The sequence below is a fragment of the Toxotes jaculatrix genome, chromosome 6 (genome assembly GCF_017976425.1).
Source record: "Toxotes jaculatrix isolate fToxJac2 chromosome 6, fToxJac2.pri, whole genome shotgun sequence".
NCBI lineage: Eukaryota > Metazoa > Chordata > Actinopteri > Toxotidae > Toxotes > Toxotes jaculatrix.
Window position 1 is genome coordinate 402999 of NC_054399.1, and position 25225 is coordinate 428223.

Here is a 25225-nt window from a genome sequence, read left to right on the forward strand (position 1 = left end):
TGTTGAAGTTTGATTCATTTCAGTAACATTTTAAAGGTTTATCTGAAAAGTTTTGTTTTTTTTAGCTCTTAGCCTTTTCTCTTCTTTCAGCAGCTTTTTAAAAGTTCCTGTTTTTCATTTCACACCTAGCACTCACTTCACTCACTTCACCATTTTACGTCCTGTTCGTTTCTCTGAGAGAAGGAAAAAAATCTTTTTTATTCTTTGTGTCGATTTTAGAGGTTTGTTTAAAACCAGGTTAAATCATGAAAATAGTCGAACGTCCATCATATCAACAAAGTGCAGCTTCACTCAGTTCGACTCTTTATTTCTGCAGATTTCTACACTAATCAGACAGTTCATCTCCATTCCATTGCTCTCAGCACCTGATGGGACAAGGGGAGGAGATGTTGGGATGTTCCAGTTTAAAACCATTTCAAAGTCCTCCTGCGGGTCTTGGCACTGAATCTAGTCCTGCTGGTCTCACTGGTCCTCCTGGTTGGCGAACACCCTGGCCTCCCATCGCAGGGTTCGCTGGCTTTTATGTCGAATGACTCGAGTCGACTCGACGACCTGAAAACGGACAGAGGAGACGGAGAGATCATGTCCAACAGTTGTCACGTTTTCAGCCTTAAAGACAAAAGTTTAGAAAAATAGTTTTGTGGAACTGTTGCTTTCCGAGCAGCGCTACCGTACCTCGTTGTTCACGTCGTCGATTGGCTGGATTCCTGCATACTGAAACAAAAACACATAAAGACCAGATCAAACCTGAACCCAGCATCTGATGGACTCTGCTCCTGTCTGCTGAGAGCCTGAATTTATTTCCTGTCCAGGCAGGAAGTAGCTGTGTGGCCAATAACTTTGTACTGACAAACTTTATAACAACCAACAGGATAAAGCACAGAACCCAAAGCCTCCAAAATAAAAGCCTTGTTATGGACTCACAGAGCTCTCCTCCAGCTTCAGCTTGACTCGTCTGTCCTCAAAGTCCTGCAGCAGAGTCTCTGTGAGACCTCTGACAGGAAGGGGGGCCGATCGGACCGCCGCAGAGGAGGAGGGAGGAGGGGACGGGGCAGTCCAGGGCTGAGTGGAGATGGAGGGGAGACGGACAAAGGGACGAGGGGAGGAGGAGGAGGACAGACTGACGGGCTTATCTGAAACACAACAGGAAGAATACGTGAGTGACATCATGGGGCACAGCGGGATGTCAGCTGGACTGAGGTGTGACCTCTGACCTCTGCCATTGAGTCATTGAGTCACAGTCAGGGGTCACAGAGGACACTGTATTTAAGGATCAGAGCATTTTGTCCAGCAGGTGGAGCTGTTTCATGATGTCCTCTGGTTTCCAGACATTGTCATGCTAAGTTCATAGTCCACACACGACAGCTGCTAACATCTCCCTGCACCTGCACCTGTAATTGTACCTTTAGCTGCAGCTGATTCAGTCTGATAACACAAACTCAGCAGATTTCACATTTCATCACATCTGTATGAAACAGTTGGCATTAACAGGTGGAGACTCCACCTGATGTGATGGACTTTGATGGGGACGACCACAGTCACATGTGTCAGTGAGCATCAGGCTTGTTTGAATCAGTGTCAGTGGTTTAAAGATCTGAGACCATCTGATCACATCCTTCAGGATCCTGCAGCTGTGTTTGGACAGAGGAATGAAGCTGATGATCATGAAATTTATCAGAAGGAAAATCAAATGTTTAGATTTTGCTCAGTTGGATATTTTGTGTCTGTGGTTCCAGGTTTTCAGGTACTGTCGCTCTTAGTCCAAACCCTCCAGTTAATCATCAGTCAAACTGCAGCTGAGGTCCAGAACTTCCTGAAGCTGCTGGACTTTGTCCGCTCTCTCACTAAGTTACTCATTGTCTCCATTTTATGTGACACACAGCAGCGTCCACACCAGAGTCCATTCAGGTTTTAGTCCATTCACTACAGATCGTATCAGTGTGAGACCGTTTCCTTCCTCCCAGGCTGAGGCAGAGTCCATCACATCATATCAGTTTTTACTGGTGTCAAAGGTCACGTATCACTGCAGCAGTTTCCCTGCGTGATGAAACCTGCTTTGTTTCTGGGAAGTCACCTACAAGGCGTCTTTTGTTCTGACACTTCTGATAGTCTGGTTTAGTGGAGGTGGAAGGAGTGAGCTGTAAACAGCACGACTGAAGACGTTTCGTTTTTACGATGACGATCAGTTCAGGACGATATCTTGGCTCTGACACGATGAATGAAACAAACCAGATCTAAAAAGTTGATCAGTGAATTTTAGAGCTGGACTTTCTTTCCTCCTTTATGCTGATGTTATTTATCTAATCTACCATTCAGGTAGAATCAGGCTGACTTCACTGTTCCATTTCCCTCCATCACCAACATATAAAACAAGGACCATGGTCACATTAACTCAGCTTCTTCTCTTTCCTGTGGTTCTGTTCTTCCTCTCCTCTCCTCTCCTCTCCTCTCTGCAGATTCATTTGCTCTCAGACCTGCAGAGTCTGGATCTGCTGCTGTGGATCTGCTGCCCCCAGTCTCATAATTAATTATTATTATTACTCCTACTATCAATCTGACATCATTAGTTATTGTTGTTGTTTGTATTGTTATTAGTCCTGTTGCTAATCATGCTGTTGTCCTCTCATTACTTTGAATGAAGTGTTGTCTCTGTATATCATATTATAGAGTCTGGTGTGAACCTGTGCCATGAGATAACTTCTGTGATGATTTGGTGTTGAATGGGATTTTATTCACCTGTCTGTGGCTCCAGGTTCATCCTCTGGCAATTTCATGAATATTGATGAAATCTTTTTTTAGGGAAACACCCAGTGTGAGCAAAATTCAAACTAAAGTAATACAAGTGTTAGAACCAGATGTTGACACAGGGTCTTTCTACGAGACAGAGCCACGGCCCATTTTGTGTTTTAGTGGTGCAAATGGTGCAAAATTCTGTTTTCAGCTTCAAATGCACATTTTGTTTTTGTACTTAGATTTTATATTTCTATTCAAATGGCACACTTCCTTTTTTACTCTTATTTTAAATTCCTATTTCTGTAAATAATGTCTATATTGTTTATTTTTACCATTAGAGGTTTATATTTGGAGGCTGAGTGCCTGTGTATTGCTGCTGTGATAGTGAAATTTCCCAACTTGGGATGAATAAAGTATTTCTATTCTATTCTATTCTATTTTCAATCAGCAAATAAATCCAATTTCTTACTTAATCCCAAATTCCAAACACATTTACAAGCAATCAGATTACTCAGAAGCAACTGACACAGTGAGCACTGGGGCTCCAGGAGGTCTAGGGTCCCAGGGTATTTGCCCAGTTTGCCAGGTTGGTAATCCAGCCTGAATGAGGCCCACATACCTGTATTTCCAGGTGGGTAGAACTGACTGACGGCCATGCTTGTTGCCTGTTCCACGAGAGGAGCTGGTGAGAAGAGCTGCTGATTGAGTTTCTCCCTGGACTCCCTCAGTTCTTGCTCACGTCTCAGGGCCTCCTCAATCTCCTTCTCAATGAAATCTGGAGCTCCTTGTCCTCTGGACTGCAGACCAGTGGACTCCAGACTTTCCCTCCAGGACCGAGGCATGGACGAGGTTGTTCCACGCTGAGGTGTCAGTGCTGGGGAGGAGTGGGAGGATGAAGAGGTCCATCGATCCCAGTGGGAACCTCTTGAGCCATGGACCTCTGAGTCTGAACTCATTTGACTGATGTGCAATTTGGTTTCCTCAGAATGGCGATGAGGACAGCAGGGAGACAAGAAGACGTCTGTCTCTCCAGACTCAGACAGCGGTCTTTCCTCTGCCCTCCCGTCCTTGTCTTGTTGGTCAGACTTGCTCTTTACATCGTCTGGCTGCTGTGGAGGATCTTGGCTGTATCGTCCCAGGATCCCCCCGCGCTGCTGAGGTTCTTGGCTCCTCTGGTTATCCGTCTGTACCTCTTGCTGGATGATGAAGCTCACCCGAGTCTTTTCTTTGGCTTTGACGGGAGTTAGTGGTGACTGTGGCCGTTTGATTTTGATCTCGACCATCTCCGCCCTGCTGTTGCTTTGTTTCAGGCCTCGAGAGCGTCGCAGGTTCTCCTCGCGTTCCTGTACTAACCGGATCTCCCTTTCAATCGGGGTCTCATGCTCACTTGTGGACCTGCAGCTCCTGTCCTCTTGTTGAGTATTGTCATTGAACACACCTTCATCACTGGTGTAGCCGCCACCCACCTCCACGGACAGATCCTCCAGGCCGGAGTCCAGGTCATCAAACACACTGGTCTGTTTGCTCAGACTCTCCTCAGTCCGGCACACTGTCACCTTCCTCTCTGAGCGAGTCTCACTTTCTTCTGATGGTTTAAACTGAGTCGTGTCTTCACTCAGCATTACTCTGTCAAATGTCTCCTCTGGCCTTGAAGAGGACACATAAGGATCTTGATCCAGAGACGAGTTCAGGTGTGTTTTTGAGGACCTCAGAGGTTTGAGGACTGCCACCAACCGGTCCTGCTCCATCTTCAGAAACTGTTGTCGGGCAGCACTGAAGTTGATCTGTTCCTTGTCGATGGTCCCAGGTTCAGCAGGGCGAGCGGGTTCTGGTCTGGGGCTGACGGGGCTGTAGCTTACACTGAAACCTTCTACCAGTTTGTTTGTCGATCTGCTTAGATCTAGTTTCTCCAGAGCGGTCAGTTGATCTTTGAAAGTTGGGTTTTTCTTCGGTGCTTGGCCGTGAATAATCTCTTTGCGAAGCTGCTTCTCCTCTTCCTCCCCAACCACTTTGATACCATTGTTTGGATCCACTTTGTACTGAGAGTCTTCCTGGTTGTCTGAGAACAGGCTCTCTGGCTTCCTGCTGCCGGCGTAGGTCTGTAGTTTGAATCCTTTCTCCTCCTTCAGGGTAGCCAGCTGAGCCTGCCTCTGCGGTGAGACCATCCAGGCTTCGTTCAGCTCGGCCTCGGGACTCTCTGGATCCTCCACAAAGGAATAGAAGCCACAGTGAGAGCCCAAGCTGCTACTGGGGCTGCTGGGGTTGCTCGGGCTGCTGGGATGCCACTCATCGCTGATGCTCCCTCTGTCCTGGGACACTGTGACCTGCCGGGCCTGAACCACAACATCTGGTGACCCATCGCCCCGCTGGGAGGAGACAGTCACAGACGAATGGCTGCGAGAGACGGAGATGCTGTCTGAAGCGAAGACCGGATTGTCCGGGTCAGGGCTGTCAGCTCGGGCAGGACCCGCAATGGTCCGCAGGTCTGAGGGCTGAAGTAAGGGGGACAGGGGCTTCAGCACCCACCTCCTCGGGGTGCTGTCCATGGCTGAAGGAGGCGCTGCTGGAGATCCACGTTCTGATGGGGGAAGACGATGGACAGAGCTCGATGTTTGAAAGCTGTTAAGAGTTAGAGCATCCTGACGATCAGCTGCTGAGAGTCTCTGAAACAACAACAGAGAGGTTGGTTACTACGGAAATGACGTCACCGTGGCAACAGCAGAGAGGATGAGCCAGTTCCTATGGAAACCACAAAGAGGACATGTTGGTTTCCAACAGGTTTGTAGCTGTTGAACACAACAGTCAGGACAGGCTGGCTACTATGACAACAGCACAGAGGACAGGTTGGTCACTATGGAAACTGCAGCGCGGTCCCTCCGGCTCTGGACAGGGTGTTTTTAGTTCTGCCTCTGTTTCTGATGAGGTTAATAAACTGGGTCAGTTCCTGCAAAGCACTGTGGGATTCTGATTCTTTCAGATCTGATCAGAATTAACATCAGTGAAGTTTTATGAATAAAACGTGAATCTGTTGCTTTGATCTCCAGAAGCAGCTGTCGGGTATTTACAGCTCTGTTTCTGAAACACTGACAAAACTGTAACACGTCAATAAAACGTAAAACATCCATCAATTCACCAAAAAATCACTGAATGACCAACTGATCCTGACGACTGAGGCTCTGACGTGAGCAGAATATTCATCAGGATACAAAGAGGAACGAAGCTCAGGTGAAAAGGTTTCACAAAACACTGGAGGTGAGTGTCAGGTAACATCTGGCTGCAGATGTTTTCGTGTGATCGTCAGTTAAATGTTGTGGTTTGGAGGAACTAAAAATAAATTCAGGCAAACGTGAAGAACGTCAGTAAAATGTTTTAGTTGCAGCAATGAGTCAGTTTACGGCGCGGGTGTAAATCCACCTGCCAGCGTGGGAAGGTGAATGAGATCATGTGACTGTACAGGTGAAGAATGTTTGTTCTGTAAGCAGAACTCAGTCCCACCTGTGATCGCACCTGTATTTCTAATGGGTGTTATGAAGCCGTGACTGAGTTCAGAGTAATTCTGAGAGTTAATCTGCTTCTTTCAACATTCATCAGCTTGTTGATCTGAATCCAGATCAGATTCGTCAGAAGGTCAGAGAGATTTTAATCTGATCGTAAAACCACAACACGACTCTGAGCAAGGTCGAAGGCTCAAACCCAAACTCAGAGACGACAGAAGAATAAAACACAAAGCACAGATGTAGAAATCGAAGCTTCCGTATTAAAGTGATCTGAAGAAATGGAAACAAATGGAAACCTGAGGAACTGGCTTCACCTGAGTGCACGTGTAGTGTCAGAGGTCCACGTCCAGGTAAATCAGAGGTTCTATGGTGGTTTTTCATGGAGAACCTCAGCATGTTTTAGCCTTGTTCCTCATCATGATGAAATTACTGTGAAGCTTTAGAACATTACAGATATTTAGCTCAGGACACAGGTGAGGGGACGTCTGAGCTCTAGCATCTACACTGTTTATTGTATTTTTACATTCAGAAAATTCATGTGTGAGATAAGATCTGACTGGAATCACATTTTATTTCCAGCAGGTGAAGCTCAGACGCTCAACAAGTAAAGACACTAACGATGAACCTGAAGCTGCGTCAGTGAAACACCACACAAACGAATCGTCTTTCACCAGTTCTCACTTCAGAGGCTTCATGCAGTTTATAATGATGATGATTCAAATAATGTTGGAAACACTTTTAATTTACAGTAAAATACTTTTAATTTGCAGTGAAACAGAGTACTGAGGTGTAGTATTACTACTGTGGTATTGTACTTTTTGTGTAACACCCTGCTGATGCGTCTGACATCGTCAGTAACATGCAGCTGATGACTAACTAACTGACTAACTAACTAACTAACTAACCAGTTGTGTTACTGAGACCTCAAAAGATAAATGAGCTTGAAACTGGATTGTTGAAAGAAATTAAATCTGACTGTTCTGAAACATCAGCGTGGAGCTCGGCGTTGATGTGGACGCGTTTGACATGAGACCAGAGAAAACACAGAAGCAGCTTCTGGTGCATTTCAGTGGGTTTTACTTTCAGACTGTCGGACTCTGATAAGCTGCCGCTCCTGCAGCCGGTCAGTGTGTTAGTGTGCTGATAAACTGTCCTGCTGCTGATCTCTCACACACACACACACAGTTGCAGAGTCTGATGCTCAGAGGGCAAAGGTCAAAGACTGGATCAAAATAAACCCTGAGAATAAAAATCTGAATAAACCTCAAACTGAGCATCTGATCCACAGTCAGTCTGACACATGGTGTCTCCTGCAGCTCCACCTTCAGGACAAACTCCACGTTTAAATCCAAAGAACACAACATTCAAAGTACTTCAGTTCTAACCTCAGGTCCTCGTAGTTTTCGTAGGAGTATTTTCTGTTACTTCCAGATTAAGAATTTTACATATAAAACATGTGAAGAGTTAATAAAAGCTGAAGCTGGTTAAAGCTTAAAGTCACAGACAGTAAATGACTTAAAGTGGAGCTGAAACCTTTAATCGATTTCCATACGTTTAACGAGCGACGGCTCTTTGCTGTTCCAGCTCCTCGAACTTTCACTGCTCTCCTTCATCAGCAAACTGATCATGGTAAAAGATTTTTTCTGATTGTTGTTTAAAACATTTCACTTAGTGAAACTTTAACTGGAACATGTTTTTGTTTTTTTAGAAACTGATATTAAAACCTTTAAAAACATGATTTGATCATTAAAATATTTAGTTTTTATTTATTTCTTATTGAAGCTGATTCTCTTACCTGAGATCAGTTTCCTGTGAGCAGCAGCAGAAAAAGTCTGAATAACAACTGACAAAGTCCAGGGTCTATCGTCCCATCTGAGGCCCCGCCCATCGCGAGAAGACCCCGCCCACCCTCATACACACTTGTTTTTCCCTCGTTGTGAGGACACTCTTTGACCTAATGCATTCCCTCATCCTGACCTGAACCCCAAACAGACGAGACAAGACGTCCTCACAACAATGGTTTAGAACCAAAACTTGTCCACAGAAAGATGTGTACACACACACATACATTGTGAGGACTCTCACTGATAAAATTCAGTCCAAACTAACTAAACTGAGATCTGAACCTTTATTCAAATGTCTGTTTTTTATTCTGAGGTTTATGAGTAAAAGTCAAAGATTCCTGACTCAGCACTTTTCAGGTCCTGGTTTGTGGTTTAGTTTGTCAGCTGCTGCCCTCTGCTGGTCAAACAGGTCTCTGATCTCTGGTGTCTCTGAGCAGACATGTCACGTCCTGGTTTCAGGATCTCATTCACTCAGTTTAAAGACTTTTACCAGCTGGATCTGTGTTGGTTGGTCTCACCTTGGTCTCCTGGTCCAGGCTGTGACAGAGAACCTGCCACGGAGGAGTGTACCTGAACATCCTGACCTCCGCTGTTCTCAGCTGGATCTGACTGGTTCCTACTGCTTCTAGTCTGAATGATGGTGATGATGATGGTGATGATGATGATGTCAGTCAGACCCGTGGCCAGCAGGAACCAATCACCATCAAGCCTGAGAGAGACAGACAGGTGCTGCTGTGGGGGCAGTGGTAGATTCTGGACTGTGACCCTGGAGGTTTCTGGACTCTGGAAGTTTCTGGAGCCTTCCAGAGTTCAGAGGGTCTCAGGTTTCAAACAAACTGTTTACAAACAACTGTTTGCTGCTGTTACCATAGAAACAGAGCTGGCAGTGAGCATGGGCGTGTCAGCAGTGGCCAGTTATATCATCTGAACGCTGGAGGCGGGCGGGGCTAGAGCACACATTTCATTGCATCACTGATTTAATAATTTTATCAAAATCATTTGCAGATTCATCAAGCAGCTGATCACCAATCAGAGACAAGCAGGCAGGTGATGCTGTGATGATGTCACACAGGTAAGAACACATAGAAACAAACTGAACAAAGACTCACCTGCAGGTCCAGCTCCGCCAGCTGACGGAGGACTGATCCACACAGACTGAGAGAGAGAGAGAGCGTGTGTGTGTGTGTGTGTGTGTTGCTGAGCAGTAGCACATTTCAGGAATGCTGCTGACTAACAGAAACACACACACAATGCCTGACCACACCCATACACACACACACACACACACGAACCAACCAGAACCGTCCAGGTCGTCTGTCTCTATCCTCTGAGGCGACCTCCAGTAGGTGTACCAGGCCCTCATCGTCATGGTTACAATCAGAAACACACTGTTAAGGCTGTGGAACAGTGAAAACAAACAATGATGACTGTTGGTTTCAAACAGGAAGTGAACAGCGGCCTCTGGTGTCAGGGTTCTGATGACCCGTCCATCCACCTGACCTCGTGTCATCATTCCCACCACACAGCAGGTCGTCAGGACCCACGGGCCACGAGCTGTGGGTCGTCCGGGAAACGACAGCCTCTGTTTGAAGAGTCTGTTCAGTCTCAGGCTTTAAACCCGTCATCAGGAGCAGATGAGTCAGTGACGGAAAGTAACTAGGTACATTTACTCCAGTATAATTCTGAAGTACTTGTACTGTGGCATTTCCATTTCCTGTTACTTTATACTTCCACTTGACCACAACTTTCTTAAAGTCTCAACACAAACACAAAATCTCTCACACACACACACTATCCAATGACCTGACACCTGAACACTGATAAGCTCGATGGAAAACGCTGCGACCTGTTCAAACTGTGGCCTCGTGTCAATTCTTAGATTTTACACTCAAACATAAAACTTTTTTTGCAAATTGTCCTTCATAAAGAAAAAGAAGCCTCCTGCTTTTACTGTGAAGAAAAAGAAATGAGTTGGATCTGATCTCCTCTGGCTTGCTTCCAGCCCACAGACCTGAGGAATCATCCTCATCAACCACAGGAACGTTCAGCACAAACAGGAAGTGATTTCGTTTGTGTCTGAACAGACAGAAACAAACCAGTGTGACGCCTCTGAACCTGCGTGGGTACATTCTCTGATTTGCTAACAGCAGGGTAACAGGAACTCACAGGGCAGATGTTACACAAACGGTGTCACCGCTAACACTAACACAACGAAACTTTTCAGCTGGACAAACAGGGGATTTTATTGTGAAACAGTCAGAGGAAACACTCACAGCGTATCTGACAGCATTCGATCATCAGACTCTGCACTGTAACAGACATATAACCACACCTGCTGTCACCATGGTAACCACCAGCATCGCTACATCAACACCTATGAAGTGTGAAGGATCAGAACTTAAATGCTGCGTCTGCTTTTTCATGAGATGTTCAGTGTAATGGCAGGATGCTGCCACAGGATGGTGCAGTGTGATGGGCAGTTACAGTGAGTGTGTGTGGATTAAAGGCCGGAGAGAAGAAGGAGGACAGTTGGCTGAGGACACCTGGGTGGGCGGGGTTTAATCTGAGGATCACAGAGAGCAGAGCTTCTTATTGGATGATGGAGGACAAGCAGCAGAGGGACGAAGTTTAAATTTCTGAATGACTGAAGCTGAACGTTCGTCATGCAGGAGCCTGAGGACGTCACCACCGGTCCGTCAACGCTCTGGTCCACACTATTTCATCACTTCGTACAGGACATGTCTAAATACGCATCAGAGCCCAGCGCCTTGTCCCTCAGACCCACAGTCGTCAAAATTTTCCTGCTTTTTCAGGCGGCCATCTTTTTTGTGTCATCACCATGGAGACCGTCCATCAGCTGAACAGTTCAGATCTGTTGATGAAGGACATGCAGCCATTTAAACCTGATATGTGTCTGTGTCTGAGGACGTCTCACTGCTTCACGTCTGAACCACAAACTAAACCTAAACTGAGAAACAAACGCTGCTTTTCATGATCTGATGGAGAAAAGAAGAAGCGATGGGTGGGGATCAATAACCTGATCAGACGTCGGACGCCAAGTTCACGGACTCTTCTCTGGGAATAGGAGGACAAAGGTTGGACAGAGCAGAGACAGTTTGAGCAGCTGTTGTTGCTGAATCACAACAACATGTCTGCAGATCAGTCGGCGGCTGAGGAATAAATTATGAGCTGTATTGGATTTTTAATGGCCTCCGGTCGGTGTTATGGATTCCACTCTGAGCGTTCGGGTGGAGTCTGGATGTTTATCCGAATATTTCTGCAGCGACACTGAAGAAACAGGACGGAGGTGAATCCTGTTACGTTCCACTGAAAACAGAGGGACACGCTGCGACGTGCTGCTGTTTAGTCTGGTTATCACGTTAAATACAACCTGTCAAACTCGACACCCCCCATCGCCCCCCTCCACCCCCATCACCCCCCATCACCCCCCTCCACCTCCCATCACCCCCATCACCTCCCATCGCCCCCCCTCCACCCCCATCACCCCCCATCACCCCCCTCCACCTCCCATCACCCCCATCACCTCCCACCGCCCCCCCTCCACCTCCCATCACCCCTCCACCTCCCATCACCCCCATCACCCCCCTCCACCTCCCATCACCCCATCACCTCCCATCACCCCCCATCACCCCCCTCCACCTCCCATCACCCCCATCACCTCCCATCGCCCCCCCTCCACCTCCCATCACCCCTCCACCTCCCATCACCCCCATCACCCCCCCTCCACCTCCCATCACCCCATCACCTCCCATCACCCCCCATCACCCCCCTCCACCTTCCATCACCCCCCTCCACCTCCCATCACCCCCCTCCACCTTCCGTACCCCCCTCCACCTCCCATCACCCCATCACCTCCCATCACCCCCTCCACCTCCCATCACCCCCCATCACCCCTCTCCACCTCCCATCACCCCCCTCCACCTCCCATCACCCCATCACCTCCCATCACCCCCCATCACCCCCCTCCACCCCCATCACCCCCTCCACCCCCTCCACCTCCCATCACCCCCGTCACCCCCTCCACCTCCCATCACCCCTATACCTCCCATCACCCCCACCACCCCCATCCACCTCCCATCACCCCCATCACCCCCCATCACCCCTCATCACCCCCTCCACCTCCCATCACCCCCCTCCACCTCCCATCACCCCCCATCACCCCCCATCACCGCCTCCACCTCCCATCACCCCCCATCACCCCTCTCCACCTCCCATCACCCATCACCCCCCTCCACCTCCCATCACCCCCCATCGCCCCCCTCCACCTCCCATCACCCCCATCACCTCCCATCACCCCCCTCCACCTTCCGTACCCCCCTCCACCTCCCATCACCCCCATCACCTCCCATCACCCCCTCCACCTCCCATCACCCCCCATCACCCCTCTCCACCTCCCATCACCCCCCTCCACCTCCCATCACCCCATCACCTCCCATCACCCCCCATCACCCCCCTCCACCCCCATCACCCCCTCCACCCCCATCACCCCCTCCACCTCCCATCACCCCCGTCACCCCCTCCACCTCCCATCACCCCTATACCTCCCATCACCCCCATCACCCCCCATCACCCCTCATCACCCCCTCCACCTCCCATCACCCCCCTCCACCTCCCATCACCCCCATCACCCCCATCACCTCCCATCACCCCCCCTCACCCCCCTCCACCTTCCGTACCTCCCATCACCCCCATCACCTCCCATCACCCCCCATCACCCCCCTCCACCCCCATCACCCCCCATCCACCTCCCATCACCCCCATCACCTCCCATCACCCCCCATCACCCCCCTCCACCCCCATCACCCCCCATCACCCCCTCCACCTCCCATCACCCTCCTCCACCTCCCATCACCCCCATACCTCCCATCACCCCCGTCACCCCTCTCCACCTCCCATCACCCCCGTCACCCCCCTCCACCTCCCATCACTCCCCTCCACCTCCCATCACCCCCATCACCCCTATACCTCCCATCACCCCCGTCACCCCCCTCCACCCCCCATCACCCCTCATCACCCCCTCCACCTCCCATCACCCCCCTCCACCTCCCATCACCCCCCTCCACCTTCCGTACCTCCCATCACCCCCATCACCTCCCATCACCCCCCATCACCCCCCTCCACCCCCATCACCCCCCATCACCCCCTCCACCTCCCATCACCCCCGTCACCCCCCTCCACCTCCCATCACCCCCCTCCACCTCCCATCACCCCCCTCCACCTCCCATCACCCCCATCACCCCTATACCTCCCATCACCCCCGTCACCCCCGTCACCCCCCTCCACCTCCCATCACCCCCGTCACCCCCCTCCACCTCCCATCACCCCCGTCACCCCCATCCACCTCCCATCACCCCCCTCCACGAGTCACAGCTGTCTTTTCTACAGTGGAACTCTTCAGGCAGGTGTTCAGGTTTTGCTTGGCCACTCGTTACGGCTCGTTACTGACCTCTGACCTGCAGCACTGCGTCAGAGCCCAGAACCGGATGTTACTGTGACCACGGTGGACCAGCGGACACAGCAGTCCTCCATGCAGTGCGCTGGTCTAATTCAAACCGTGTCTCGCTGTATTTTATGTAGGTCATGTGATGTGATGGAGCTGATGGAGTTGGTGTGTGATGTTTGTCTGCAAACAAACACAAAATCCGAATCTTGTGTTCAGGACTTATTTTCTCTTTTATAAAACAACAAAAAAGCTGAGAGTTCATCAGGATCCAGGAGAGACTCTGCAGCTGGAAATAAATACAGGTCTGAGGCTAATGCACTGGTTTAAATGACGGAGACACTCAGGACTGCTAATGCTAATGCTAATGTTGATCAGACACATCTGGTGGAAACATGAGGAGTACAAAAATAAAAACAGAGAAAAGCAAAGAGAGGTTTTATAAAACCGATGACAATGAAGCGATGTGAACAGGAAATGATGTAATGTTGTTAGAGGCGGAGTTAAGGGAAGCGGGTGTAGTTTAGTTCATGTAGTTTTTCCTTTCTTGTTCTGTAAAGTCTCTGTTTTAATTTTTATATTACTCTTATTTTGAAAAGCAGCGCCCCCTGCAGGATCACATGATGCTGCAGCACTTACACGGCTGCTTCTTCTTCTTTATCTCCTCCACTCCTCCCTCCACCTCACCCGCCACCTCTCCTGCCGTCTCTCCATTACTTGCCGTCGTTGCCACCGCAGGTTTGGAGACGGGAGGAGGTGGCGCTGCCGTCTGGGCTGTGTCGCTGCTCTCTTCCTTCCCTCCTCCTCCTGGTGACATTTTGCCGTTGGGGTCATCGATGAGCACCAGCTCAGCCTTCACTGTCCCCTGCAACCCCAGCACCTTCTTGGTCTCAGCCTCGTCCTCCACGCTCTGGTATCCCATGAACACCATGGTGACCGGGTTCTCGGCACTGGCTTCGGCCATGTTCGGCTCGCGGTGAGGTTTGGCCTCAAGCCCCGTGATCTCCATCGCAACACGCGGGGGCTCCGAGCATGGGGGCTCCGGCAGCTGGGGTTTGGGCCCCGGTTCCTCCACTTTCGGGCGCGAGGTCACCAGGGCATCGGTCTGCGACATCATCGAAGCCTCATCAGCTTTGTGGATGAGCTCATCGACCTCGGAGGAACTGAGCAGGTGAACGTCTTCACCGTTCATCTCATGGACCACTTAGAGACAGAAAGAGGATCAGGATCAGAGTCCAGATCAGGACACCAGGCTGTTACAGTTCACAGCTGATCTCCAGCTGAAGGACCAACAGAAACAGACTACTGTCCTGATTCATTTTCAAACTTCAGTCTGACAGAAGATCTGAGCACAGTGATGTCACAGCGTACTACAGTACACCTGTACATCACAGCAGCCAGGTGAGACGGCAAATCACTGGAAGTCACAGACGAGATTAACAGGAGGAAAGTTGCACTTCAAAGAACAATCAGACCTTCAGCTGGAGACAAACTCAGTCACCTGTCAGTCACCTGTCACTCACCTGACAGTCACCTGACCTGAAGCTTTGCTGTCAGAAACATGCATCATGCTGAGCTAAGTCACGTTTTACTTTGAGAAGTAAACAGTAAACTGTTGTTTACTGTTGTTTACTTCTCTTAAACAACAGTAAACAACAGTAAACAACTTTACTGCCTCTGCAAACAACATTATTTATATTTTTCCATCAGAATTTCAAACTCCTGGTGAACTTTGTCCTTCAGGTTCTGCATCAACAGCAGGAAACTTCTTGTAAAGTCAGCTCTGTTTTGTTTTTTGGGGTTTTTTTTTGACTTCACCTTTCTGCTCGTCCTCGTAAACTTTGACCCCTTGGTGAGAAAGGTCAACAGGAAGCGTGGTGTTAGTGGACAGGACCCGGGTTTCCCCCGTCAGTCTGTCCCGCTCTACCTTAATCTCCACCGAGTACATGGCTGCGTTGGGAGGGGGATCACACAGTGTCAGTAACAACAGACGCACAAACACACAGCTGCTGATTTAACAACACAAATAACGGATTAAACATGAAGCAGGTAGCAGAGCAGAGGTCGACCGACAGGACAGCTCCTGAATCAGAATCAGTTGAGCGCTGGCTGACGGCGGCGCTGCCACAAAGGAGCATTAAGTTACGTTAAATAATGTTTTTCAGAGCCAATCAGAGACAGAGATTCTCCAAGAATAAAGCTTCAGTGCACAATCGCGGCGACGCCGTTAGAAAGCGTGGGTGAAATCTTCGTGGTCCCGGGTGAACGTCTGTTTACTTCTGTCAGAGGAAAAGAAACGATTCATCTGTTACTTTATTAACCAGTTTGGTCATAAAGACGCGACGCGGCGCGTTCATGAACCGTTTTACCTGCACAAACACTACGACTGACAGAACCAGGTGAAACTGAACCGTCAGTCGACCAGAGACAGATTACAGCAGTGACACTGAGGCACTCATCAATACTGAGACACACACAGACAGTTACAGACACACAGACACAGACACACACACAGACACACACACAGACAGACAGTTAAACTCTCACAGACTGAGGAAAACATTAACCTGACGTCACCTGTCTGAATTTGTCTGAATTTAACACCTGATTAAAGGCTGAAGTTTAATAACAATGAAACAGATCAACAACAAACGTATTCAGATTCAGAGTCTGAGTCTCTGGACCTGTTCAGACCTAGACCTGGACCTGAACCTGGACCTGGACCTGACTGTCACCGTGCTCCATCCTCCTTTTCCTCCCTGACTCACCTCTCTTCATCTCCTCCGTCGCTTCTCTTGGTTTGTTCATTCGAGGACTTTTGTGAACTTTGACCTCTGCAAAGGCTCATGGGGAAAAAAAGGAGGCTCAGAGTGTGCGGTCATTACAACACACGACACTGTAGTCTGATTACTGTAATCTGAATACACCACTGTAACCACAGTAGCCTCAGAGCTGAGCTGATGTACTGAACGACAGTAACAGGTTACTATGGTAACTGAAAAATCATTAACAACACCTGCTAACTACCCCTCTGTTTTACTGCATTCTTCGTGGAATCTGTCAAACATACTTTATAATCTGATCATGTAATCTGATTACAGTTACAGAGTCTAGTATAGAGTCCAGCAGAGTCTCACCTTGGACTACTTCACCCAGCGGGGCAGCACTGTCCTGCTGACGGTTGCTGTGACCTTTGACCTCTGCAGCTGACCAGAGAGAGACGCAGTGAGAGAGACGGTTTGAGGAAAAACCAACGAGACACGAACAGGAGTTGTTTACCTTTAGCTGGTCCTGATGACGCCTGGATGGACAGACACAGAGAGAGGACGTGAAACTTCACAATAAAAGTCACTGTAGGTCAACTGGAAACAGACTGGCAGTGTAAAGTCCTGCTAGTGCCCCCACAGGGCGCGCCGCTCATTACAGCAGGAAGAGCAAGGCAGTAACCTGACCACTGTAACCAGTGATCAACACGTGTGTGTGTGTGTGTGTGTGTGTGTGTGTGTGTGTGTGTGTGTGTGTGTGTGTGTGTGTACTCACTGTGGTGTGTGTGTGTGTGAGTGTGTACTCACTGTGGTGTGTGTGTGTGTGTGTGTGTGTGAGTGTGTGTACTCACTGTGGTGTGTGTGTGTGTGTGTGTGTGTGTGTGTGTGTGTGTGAGTGTGTACTCACTGTGGTGTGTGTGTGTGTACTCACTGTGGTGTGTGAGTGTGTACTCACTGTGGTGTGTGTGAGTGTGTACTCACTGTGGTGTGTGTGTGTGTACTCACTGTGGTGTGTGTGAGTGTGTACTCACTGTGGTGTGTGAGTGTGTACTCACTGTGGTGTGTGTGAGTGTGTACTCACTGTGGTGTGTGTGAGTGTGTACTCACTGTGGTGTGTGTGTGTGTACTCACTGTGGTGTGTGTGAGTGTGTACTCACTGTGGTGTGTGTTATGGTCTGACAAACCGCTCCAGTTTCCAGTCTGACCAGCTCCTGCTCCAACCTGTAACTCACAGGCGCACACAGTCAGACCCACACACACAAACACAGACACATACACACACACAAACACACACCAAGTTTATTGTTTAGTTTGTGTCAATACATTTTCTTCTGAATTCAGTGAATCACCAACTAAACACATGAATTAAAAGAAATCAGAGCGGATCAGACCTGCTGATGGTGTCCTCCAGGCTCCTGGTCTTGGCCTCGTCCTGCTCCAGTTGTCTCTGGATTTCGTCCTGCTGTAAGTCGGCAGCAGGAGCTCCGTCCAGCAGCCAGCGCTCCCTCAGAGCCTTCGACTGAAAGCACAGGAAACACAGTCACGCTGCGTTCATCCATGATCAATACTCCTATAATCAATGCTGTGTCATAACATTGTTGCATCATAAAAAAGCTGCAGGCGCCTGAAGCAGATTTAATAAGGATCCTGACGTTATGGAAAAGTTTCACTGCAAAGAAGCTAAAATGTTCAATTTAAATTGAAAAAAATTGGTTTTTGGGTTCAACTCTATGAGAAGCAGAAAAAAATAAATGGCAATGTTCAGTTTGGAGTTTTATTAAAACACAAAATGGATGTTTTGATGAACACGTTTCATGTTGTTGTACTGCTGTAAACTTCCATGTTGCTCACACGTGTCCAGTTGAACACGCAGTGACACTGAGGTCCAGCTGAGGGTCATTGTCTCTGCATCGGCTTCTCTTCAGACCGTCACTGATTCTGGATCAGCTCCGACATTAAAACCACCGCCGACACGTTTCTGTCCAAACACGCTGCGTTCGTACTCCGAGCGGCGGCTGGGTTTAAAATACTCAGAGTTATTTTTGGATCAGCGGCGGAGAGTCGCAGTGTTTCTGTGTTCAAAGCAGCTGATCTGAGAACAGCTGCAGATATTTTTACTCTGCAGCTGCTCAGGGTCGTCACACCTCTGGATCTACCACGTGAAAATAACTCGAAACTTTAAAAGAATATTCTCCCTCAGTCTGAACAATACACCGAGGAGAGATCACAGACAGGGCAACCAGGGCTGAGGGGCCCAGGGGTCTGAGGGGCCCAGGGGGCTGAAGGGCCCAGAAGGGTCCAGGTTTACTTTGCATGTGAAAAACCTGGCTTTATTGATGTTTATACTGTTTTCACTTCTCTTTTAATCTCCTGCTGAATCAGTGAATCAAGACAAAAGGTTAATTAACAGTTTAACATGGCGTCAGTCAGGACCTCCATCCAGCGAGGGGCGCCAGAGTGCACCTCATTTACACCAAAAAGCCACAGAAATCCTGGCTCCTGATTGGCTGGGAGGTCTATATCAAAACTGTACCAGTGAGTAAAAGCACCAGTAGCACACAGTTAAATACACAAATATAGTAAAACTCTGCAGTGTTTATGTATTATAAGAAAATATACATAAAGTACAAGTACTGATTACAAGGAAGAGTGACCCCCGACCTGTACCTGTCTGTCTGTCTGTACCTGTCTGTATCTGTCTGTCTGTCTGTACCTGTCTGTACCTGTCTGTCTTACCTTCAGGTGCTGCAGAGCCCTCTTGTCATCCTCCAGCTGTCGCTTCTTGTTCTCGATCTCCGTCTGCCACTTCCTCTTCTCCTGAGGCATGATGGGAAGTGTAGTCAGGTGCACAGAAACAGTTTCATCGCCTCCACTCTGACACTTCAGCTGCTTTCAGTGTTCACACTGATGGAACAGACCCTTCACTTCCTCACATTTTGTTAGGTTGCAGCTTTAATTTTGGAGAGACCTGAAAATGGCTGTCCACTGACAGTCCAATGGCTGTCCACTGACTGTCCAGTGGCTGTCCAAAGGATGTCCACTGACTGTCCAATTAAACTAAGTCCTGAGTAAAGTGTCTGAATATTGACATCAGTGTGAAGTCTCAGTTTTTTGTTAATAAACATGAGACTGAATCTGATTTTAGCTTAAAGCTGCAGCAGCGTGAAAACGAGAACACGCCTCCAGCTTCCACTGCTTTCAGTGTTTTAATACAAACGGACACGTGACACACACACACACACACACATCATCTTCAGATACTGAACAGTTACTTCTGAGGTACGAGACACAGCAGGACGATCGACTTACACTGGAAACACACTCTGTGTGTGTGTGTGTGTGTGTGTGTGTGGATCAATAAGTGCATTAGTGAATGAGCTGTAGTGCAGACCTCAGACCAGCTCACAGACCAGCAGCTTCAGGGCGTGTCTCTGTGACGTGACGTCTGCTGGTGTTGGACATCACAGAGACACGCGTGTGACCGTGCACTGTCTGTGTCCATACGAGTGTGTGTGTGTGTTTGCGGACAGTCTGTGAGGTGGACTCACTGCGAGGAGCTGCAGTCGATCCTGCTGACAGACAGCCTGACTCACCCTGAGACAGAAGACAGACAGAGACAGACAGAGAGACAGACAGAGACATTCAGTGAAATCAGGATCTTTTCCTTTAACCAGTTTAATTCCACATTTCAAAGACCTCAATGAAAAACAGTCCCAGGAGACGGAGACAGGACAAATCTGTCTGTCTGACATTTGTCAACACAACACAACCTGAGACACACACACACACACACACACACACACACACACACACACACACAGTGTGAAGCAGCACGATTCTGAATGTCTTCAGTTTTCTTGTTGTGTTTTGATGCTAAGAAAAATTTTCCTCAAACGTGATGAACTGAACTTCGTCTCTTTGTCCTGAAGACGACGACCGAAGGATTGAATCTGATTTCTGCTAAATTACTGAAACCTGAAAGATAGAATCTGAAAATCTGATCACAAGGAGATTTTTCTCTGGTTCTGGATTTTTTTAGTCTTTGAAATCTCAGACTCTGGTCCTGGTTTATCAGAGTCCGGGGTGTCCATGTGGGTCCTCTGTAATTTATATATGACACAACACTGAAAACTGTATTCATTCATTCATGCAGATTTCAGCCTCCACCCTGGCACAGCTGAGGCAGGCGGAGACACTGAGGACGTCCACTCTGGACCTGGACTCGTCTGGGTCTGATCAGCCCGACAGCAGAACTGAGATGATGAGTCTCCGTCAAGTGACTGAGACACAGCTGAACTCTGAATGTCTGAGATGTTTGAGTCTCGGTGTCACAGAGCGGCTGACTGTCACATGAGCGTTAGCCGCTAGCTGTTAGCTCAGTGCTACTGAAACTCCTTTGTTTCAGCGCAGGGTGAGAAAACAGGAAACTACTGTTCGCAGCTGGTTTCCTGCCGACGGTCGGACGCGGTGAAAAGCAGCGGTTTAAGTGTCTCTATGACCCCTAGAACCACGTCAGCTGAAGTCCTGTAGTCCTGGTAGATGCCCACGCCAGGTTGAAGAGTAAGGACGGCACAAAGCGGGACACCACCTTGTCCTCCAGGTTGGAGGGTGGACCGAAGACTGAACTTGTAAAACCGCATTAATACAGAAACCAGAATCAGAGCAAATTTACCAAATCTATGGGGCGCTGTGGCTTCTCCACACAAGTAACTAACCCTCCACAACCAACAGGACGCCCTCGGGTCGATTGGGCCACTGGTGCACCCCATGAGGACCGAAACCTGTACAGATGTGGCAACACTGTGCAGGAAGGAAGAGGAAGGAGCAGAGACATGGACATCATGAGTATCAGCAAAACACAGAGGACAGGCCATGGACAAGAGCAACAACTCTGGAAGATGACCGTGGAGAGGGAGCAGGTTCACGGACGTCAAAAAGCAACAGCCCTGACGAACCAGACTCGAAAAATGATCATTCACGTTCTGCTCCCAAAACATGAAGGCATCACCTCAGAAACCAGGTGCTGATGATGAAACAGTGACAGAAGCAGATGAAGAAGAAGACGGTGACTCTCAGGGAACAGAGAAGGTGGACATAGAGGTCCCAGAGAGAGTCCTGGGTGGACCACGAAAGAGGATGGAAACCGTGGATCGGTAAAGAATCGTGGTCCTGGGAACATATTTGGAAGGTCAAAATGCAGCTGGAAGAAATGGACGGAGGACAGCTGGACCTCAGCAGAAGACAGCAGAACTGGACCAGAATGGAAACTTCGCTGGTGAAAAACAGGAAGTGCGGTCAGGATGGACAGAACACTTAACAGAGAAGAACCAGGAAACCCAAAGTCAAAGCCGCGATGAAAAGACCATAAACTGGGATAAAACCAGGAACTGAAGGCAGAGACAAAGGCTTCAGCAAAGAAAACAAAACCAGCTGTTGAAGGAAACATGGAAGGATGAGACAATCCCACAGTGCTGGGAGGCCTGGGAGAGCTGGGAGGGCTGGGAGGCCTGGGAGAGCTGGGAGCGAGGGCTTATCATCAAACGAAAGAAGGAAATCTCAAAGAAAGCAAGAACCCTGATGAGAGCTGATGATGATGATGACGATGATGATGGTGAAGATGGTGGGAGCTGTGTCTTCCTGCTGCTGCTCTGAAACAGTTAAACACTGAAGCAGTGAAACTGTGCTGAGCTCGGCACAAAGCTGCTTCCGTCTCCACGGAGACAGGATCAAACACCAGAAGAATCTGAGGGGGAAACTCTGGAGACCACAGACTGACAACAACACAACAGAGAATGTGAAAGTTCAGGCCACAGAGAAAAAACCAAGAACAACAACGCAAAACTTGGCAGAACAGGGTCCAACAGTTTATACTGGACCCACTGGAAACCAGCTCAGACTGTTGCGAGTCACAGGACGTTCACTGAACTACAAACGACAAAAAAACACAAACTTCAACACACTCAGGTCCTAAAACTGTTCCACAATCAGCTGCAGCGTTTCTGTTACTGTGTCCCCCTGACACATCAGCAGCTCCCAGCCTGAACCAGTACACACCAGTTAATACCAGTGCAGACGTACAGATCCCTGACTGGAAATGATGAACATTGTCTGGAGGCGAGCAGGTGCACAATAAGTCCAGTGAAAAAATGTAGTTTCGTTGATGTATAGAGATTGAAGTACAGTCTGGGAAAACCTCGTTGCAAATCTTGTTCCAGTCTGCAGAGCTGAACGTCACCTCCAGATGGCGCTCCCAACAGGTCCAGAGAGTCATAGCCTGAAGAATCCCAGTGAAGTAGGGAGGCATGGACCCTGGAAATCAGTCCTTTGGGAGATTTGACAGTTTCATGCGGATCCTGCCTGTCCTTAAGAAAGACTCTATAAAGTGATGAATTTGGAGATACTTGACCTTTAAGGGAATATTAGCCCTGACTTGCTCAAATGGCCTAAAAGGGTCAGAGACAAACGTCCACCAGATCTGACAGGCCTTCAGAGGTCCATTCCAACGGACCGATGCTCCTGATCCGTGCTGGTGGGTCTGGCTTCAGAGCCAGGGCAGACTGGACCGAGGTGACAGGGGCAATATTTAGGTATTTCTTCACATCTATCCAAACCAGTAAAGTGCTGTTTTTTTAGATGATTTAATTGATCTATATTATTGATAAAAGACAGGGACTTAAGCCTTCTGGGATTACAAGATAGCGAGTCCAGACCAACCGTGAGAAATCTTTCCTGTTCCTGAACCAGTCGGACAGATTTTAAATTGTGCAGGGATAAACCTCCCACATCCTCTGGCTTTGTACGTTTAGAGACGTTAACTCTTCAGTGTTTGTTCCAAATATATCGAGAGATGTGAGAATTCAGTGACTTAAAAACTGCAGGTGTAAAATAGAACGGGAGATTTTGAAACACATAATTTAACCGAGGAAGAATATTGATTCTTCCACAGAGAGAAGTCGGTAGGACGGCCCGTGAAATCGCTCCTAAGTTTTTGAACTGGGGGAGAAATTAGTTTCAAACCAGTTATTTAAACCAGAAGTGACAAAGATATAAGACATGGGAAAGGACTGGATTCACCTGGGAGACATTAAAGGACGTAGCAACCGATTTGAACTGATGTTTTTAATGTTTCCTTCATTTACACACACACACAGGCAGACACACACTGTGTCCTTGTCATGACAGGAATCCGCCCCCCCAGGCTCCACCCCTCTGCAGCAACTCTGTCAAGCTCACACCAGATACATGAAACAAACACACAGGAAGCGAGCCACGCCGACTTTCAAAGTAAAACCACAGTATTTTTCAGTTGAACTGAGCTGGTTCCTGATTCTCAGTTTTCATCAGTCAGTGTTTTAATCTGCTGATATTCAACATGTTAAAATCTCTCCGTCTTTTCTCAGAGCGTGAGATCCACTGATGATTAAATGATTTTTCATATTAAATCTACCTGAGCAGGTGAACTGAATCTTTACTCCTCTGCTTCTTTCACACAGGATCAAATGATGGAGGTTCTATTGACCATGTGCTTTGGTTTAAAAGGAGCTTTCGTTTCAGGTAGAATTATAATTATTAACTCCACTAACTAACTAACCTGGGATAATGGTCAGGATCACGGGACCGGCTCGGTCTCAGAGATTCAGCCGGACTTAAACTGAAGAGGAGACGGTGGTTTCAGACAGGAGTGTGTCAGCGGTTCATGAAGAGAGTTTAACCAGCAACAGGACTAAGGCTGTTCTCCGTGCTTTTATTTTGCGTCCAGCGACCGGAAATCGAGCCGCGCCCAACGCGTCCCGCTTGACGGCAGTTATTGATCACAAATCAGATGCTTCATGGCAAAAAAAAAAAATCAATGAGAACTTAGCGAGGCTCGTGCTGCTCACCGATGAGCCGCCGGTCTGTCAGGTCTACTTCCGCCGAGAAAAGCAGAGCAGAGAGCCGGTTTGTCACTCCGCTCAGGCTCACAGGATTTAACCCTTTCATTTCTCTGATCTCTCTCTCTCTCTCTCTCTCTCTCTCTCTCACACACACACACACGCGCTGAGCCGGTTCATCGGGCCCGGTGGTTTGGACGGGCTCTGAGGCGGACCTGGGCTCAGACGCCGCAAAGGTTCCCGCCGCTGACTCAGCGCGCTGAGGGACTGATGCCGCACCATGACGACACACCGGACACCGGCACGGTTTACGTCACAAACACACAGAAGAAGAAGAAGAAGAAGAAACGAGAGTAGATGAAGAGGAGAAAAAAGAAGAAATAAAAAAAAAGTGTACTCACTCCATGGCCGAGCTCAGATCAGTCCGCTACAGTCCGAATCATCTGATCCACATCCAGGAGGGAGCGGAGAACCGCCCACCGGGGTGGGGGGGCCGGGGGGGTGGGGGGTGGGGGGTGGGGGGGGCGCAAGGCAGAAAGGAAACAAGAGAGAAAGGAAACAAGATAAGAGAGCAGGGAACAAGAAAGGAGGCAAGGAAACAGGGGAGGAAGGACAGAATAGAGGAGAGAAGGAAACAAGAGAGGAAGGAATGAAGATATGAAAGAAGGAAACAACAAAGAAAGGAAACAAGAGAGCAAGGAAATGCAGGAAAGTTGTACATTAAAAATTTCACAAAAATAAAAAAATTAAAAAGCAGTGAGTGGTGTTTGTGCTGCGTCCAGCAGAGGGCAGCGTTTCACCGCAGCACCTGATCCTGAAACACAAAACCTGGACAATGAAACAGCAGCAACATATACAAAGGTCCTGCAGCTCTGTCAGGTTCACACGTGTCATCGTACACGTGTGAACTCACAGTTTAACACTCCGTCACGTCTTTGTCAGAGCTGCTCAGACGTGCAACAATAATTCCCAATAACAATCAATATTAATATTGATCATCAAACACAACCTGGACCTGAAGGAGCAGCAGAAAATGATTTTCCACTCAGCTGAT

The 25225-nt window shown here is 48.5% G+C and overlaps 2 protein-coding genes and 1 long non-coding RNA gene across 11 annotated transcripts; 1 reads left to right on the forward strand and 2 right to left on the reverse strand.

Annotated features, from left to right (window-relative positions):
• Nucleotides 1–291: 291 nt before the first annotated feature.
• On the reverse strand, nucleotides 292–8719 carry LOC121183545 (mitotic spindle positioning). 5 transcript variants are annotated; one of them, XM_041040668.1, is made up of 5 exons: nucleotides 8593–8719; nucleotides 3353–5396; nucleotides 925–1133; nucleotides 676–714; nucleotides 292–552 (listed from the first exon to the last, which is right to left on the reverse strand). In XM_041040668.1, exons 1-5 carry the CDS (start codon nucleotides 8650–8652, stop codon nucleotides 463–465), a joined length of 2442 nt encoding a protein of 813 aa, XP_040896602.1. In that variant the 5' UTR covers nucleotides 8653–8719; the 3' UTR covers nucleotides 292–462. The 5 variants fall into 5 exon arrangements, with proteins under 5 accessions (XP_040896602.1, XP_040896604.1, XP_040896606.1 ...); XM_041040670.1 differs by lacking the exon at nucleotides 8593–8719 and adding an exon at nucleotides 8026–8107; XM_041040672.1 differs by lacking the exon at nucleotides 8593–8719 and adding an exon at nucleotides 7764–7980.
• On the forward strand, nucleotides 8190–19176 carry LOC121183548. The gene is made up of 3 exons (XR_005894204.1): nucleotides 8190–8282; nucleotides 9080–9146; nucleotides 19043–19176. It is a non-coding gene; the product is annotated as an uncharacterized LOC121183548 (long non-coding RNA).
• Nucleotides 11317–24610, reverse strand: palm1a (paralemmin 1a). Of its 5 annotated transcripts, none has more exons than XM_041040673.1 (11): nucleotides 24573–24610; nucleotides 19849–19894; nucleotides 19037–19117; nucleotides 17692–17819; nucleotides 17458–17521; nucleotides 16815–16836; nucleotides 16673–16741; nucleotides 16304–16378; nucleotides 15354–15485; nucleotides 13542–14738; nucleotides 11317–11362 (listed from the first exon to the last, which is right to left on the reverse strand). In XM_041040673.1, the coding sequence occupies exons 1-10, from the start codon at nucleotides 24575–24577 to the stop codon at nucleotides 14152–14154; spliced, it is 1209 nt and encodes a 402-aa protein (XP_040896607.1). In that variant the 5' UTR covers nucleotides 24578–24610; the 3' UTR covers nucleotides 11317–11362; nucleotides 13542–14151. The 5 variants fall into 5 exon arrangements, with proteins under 5 accessions (XP_040896607.1, XP_040896609.1, XP_040896611.1 ...); XM_041040675.1 differs by having other exon boundaries at nucleotides 16304–16369; nucleotides 24573–24609; XM_041040677.1 differs by lacking the exon at nucleotides 15354–15485 and having other exon boundaries at nucleotides 16304–16369; nucleotides 24573–24609.
• Nucleotides 24611–25225: the final 615 nt, after the last annotated feature.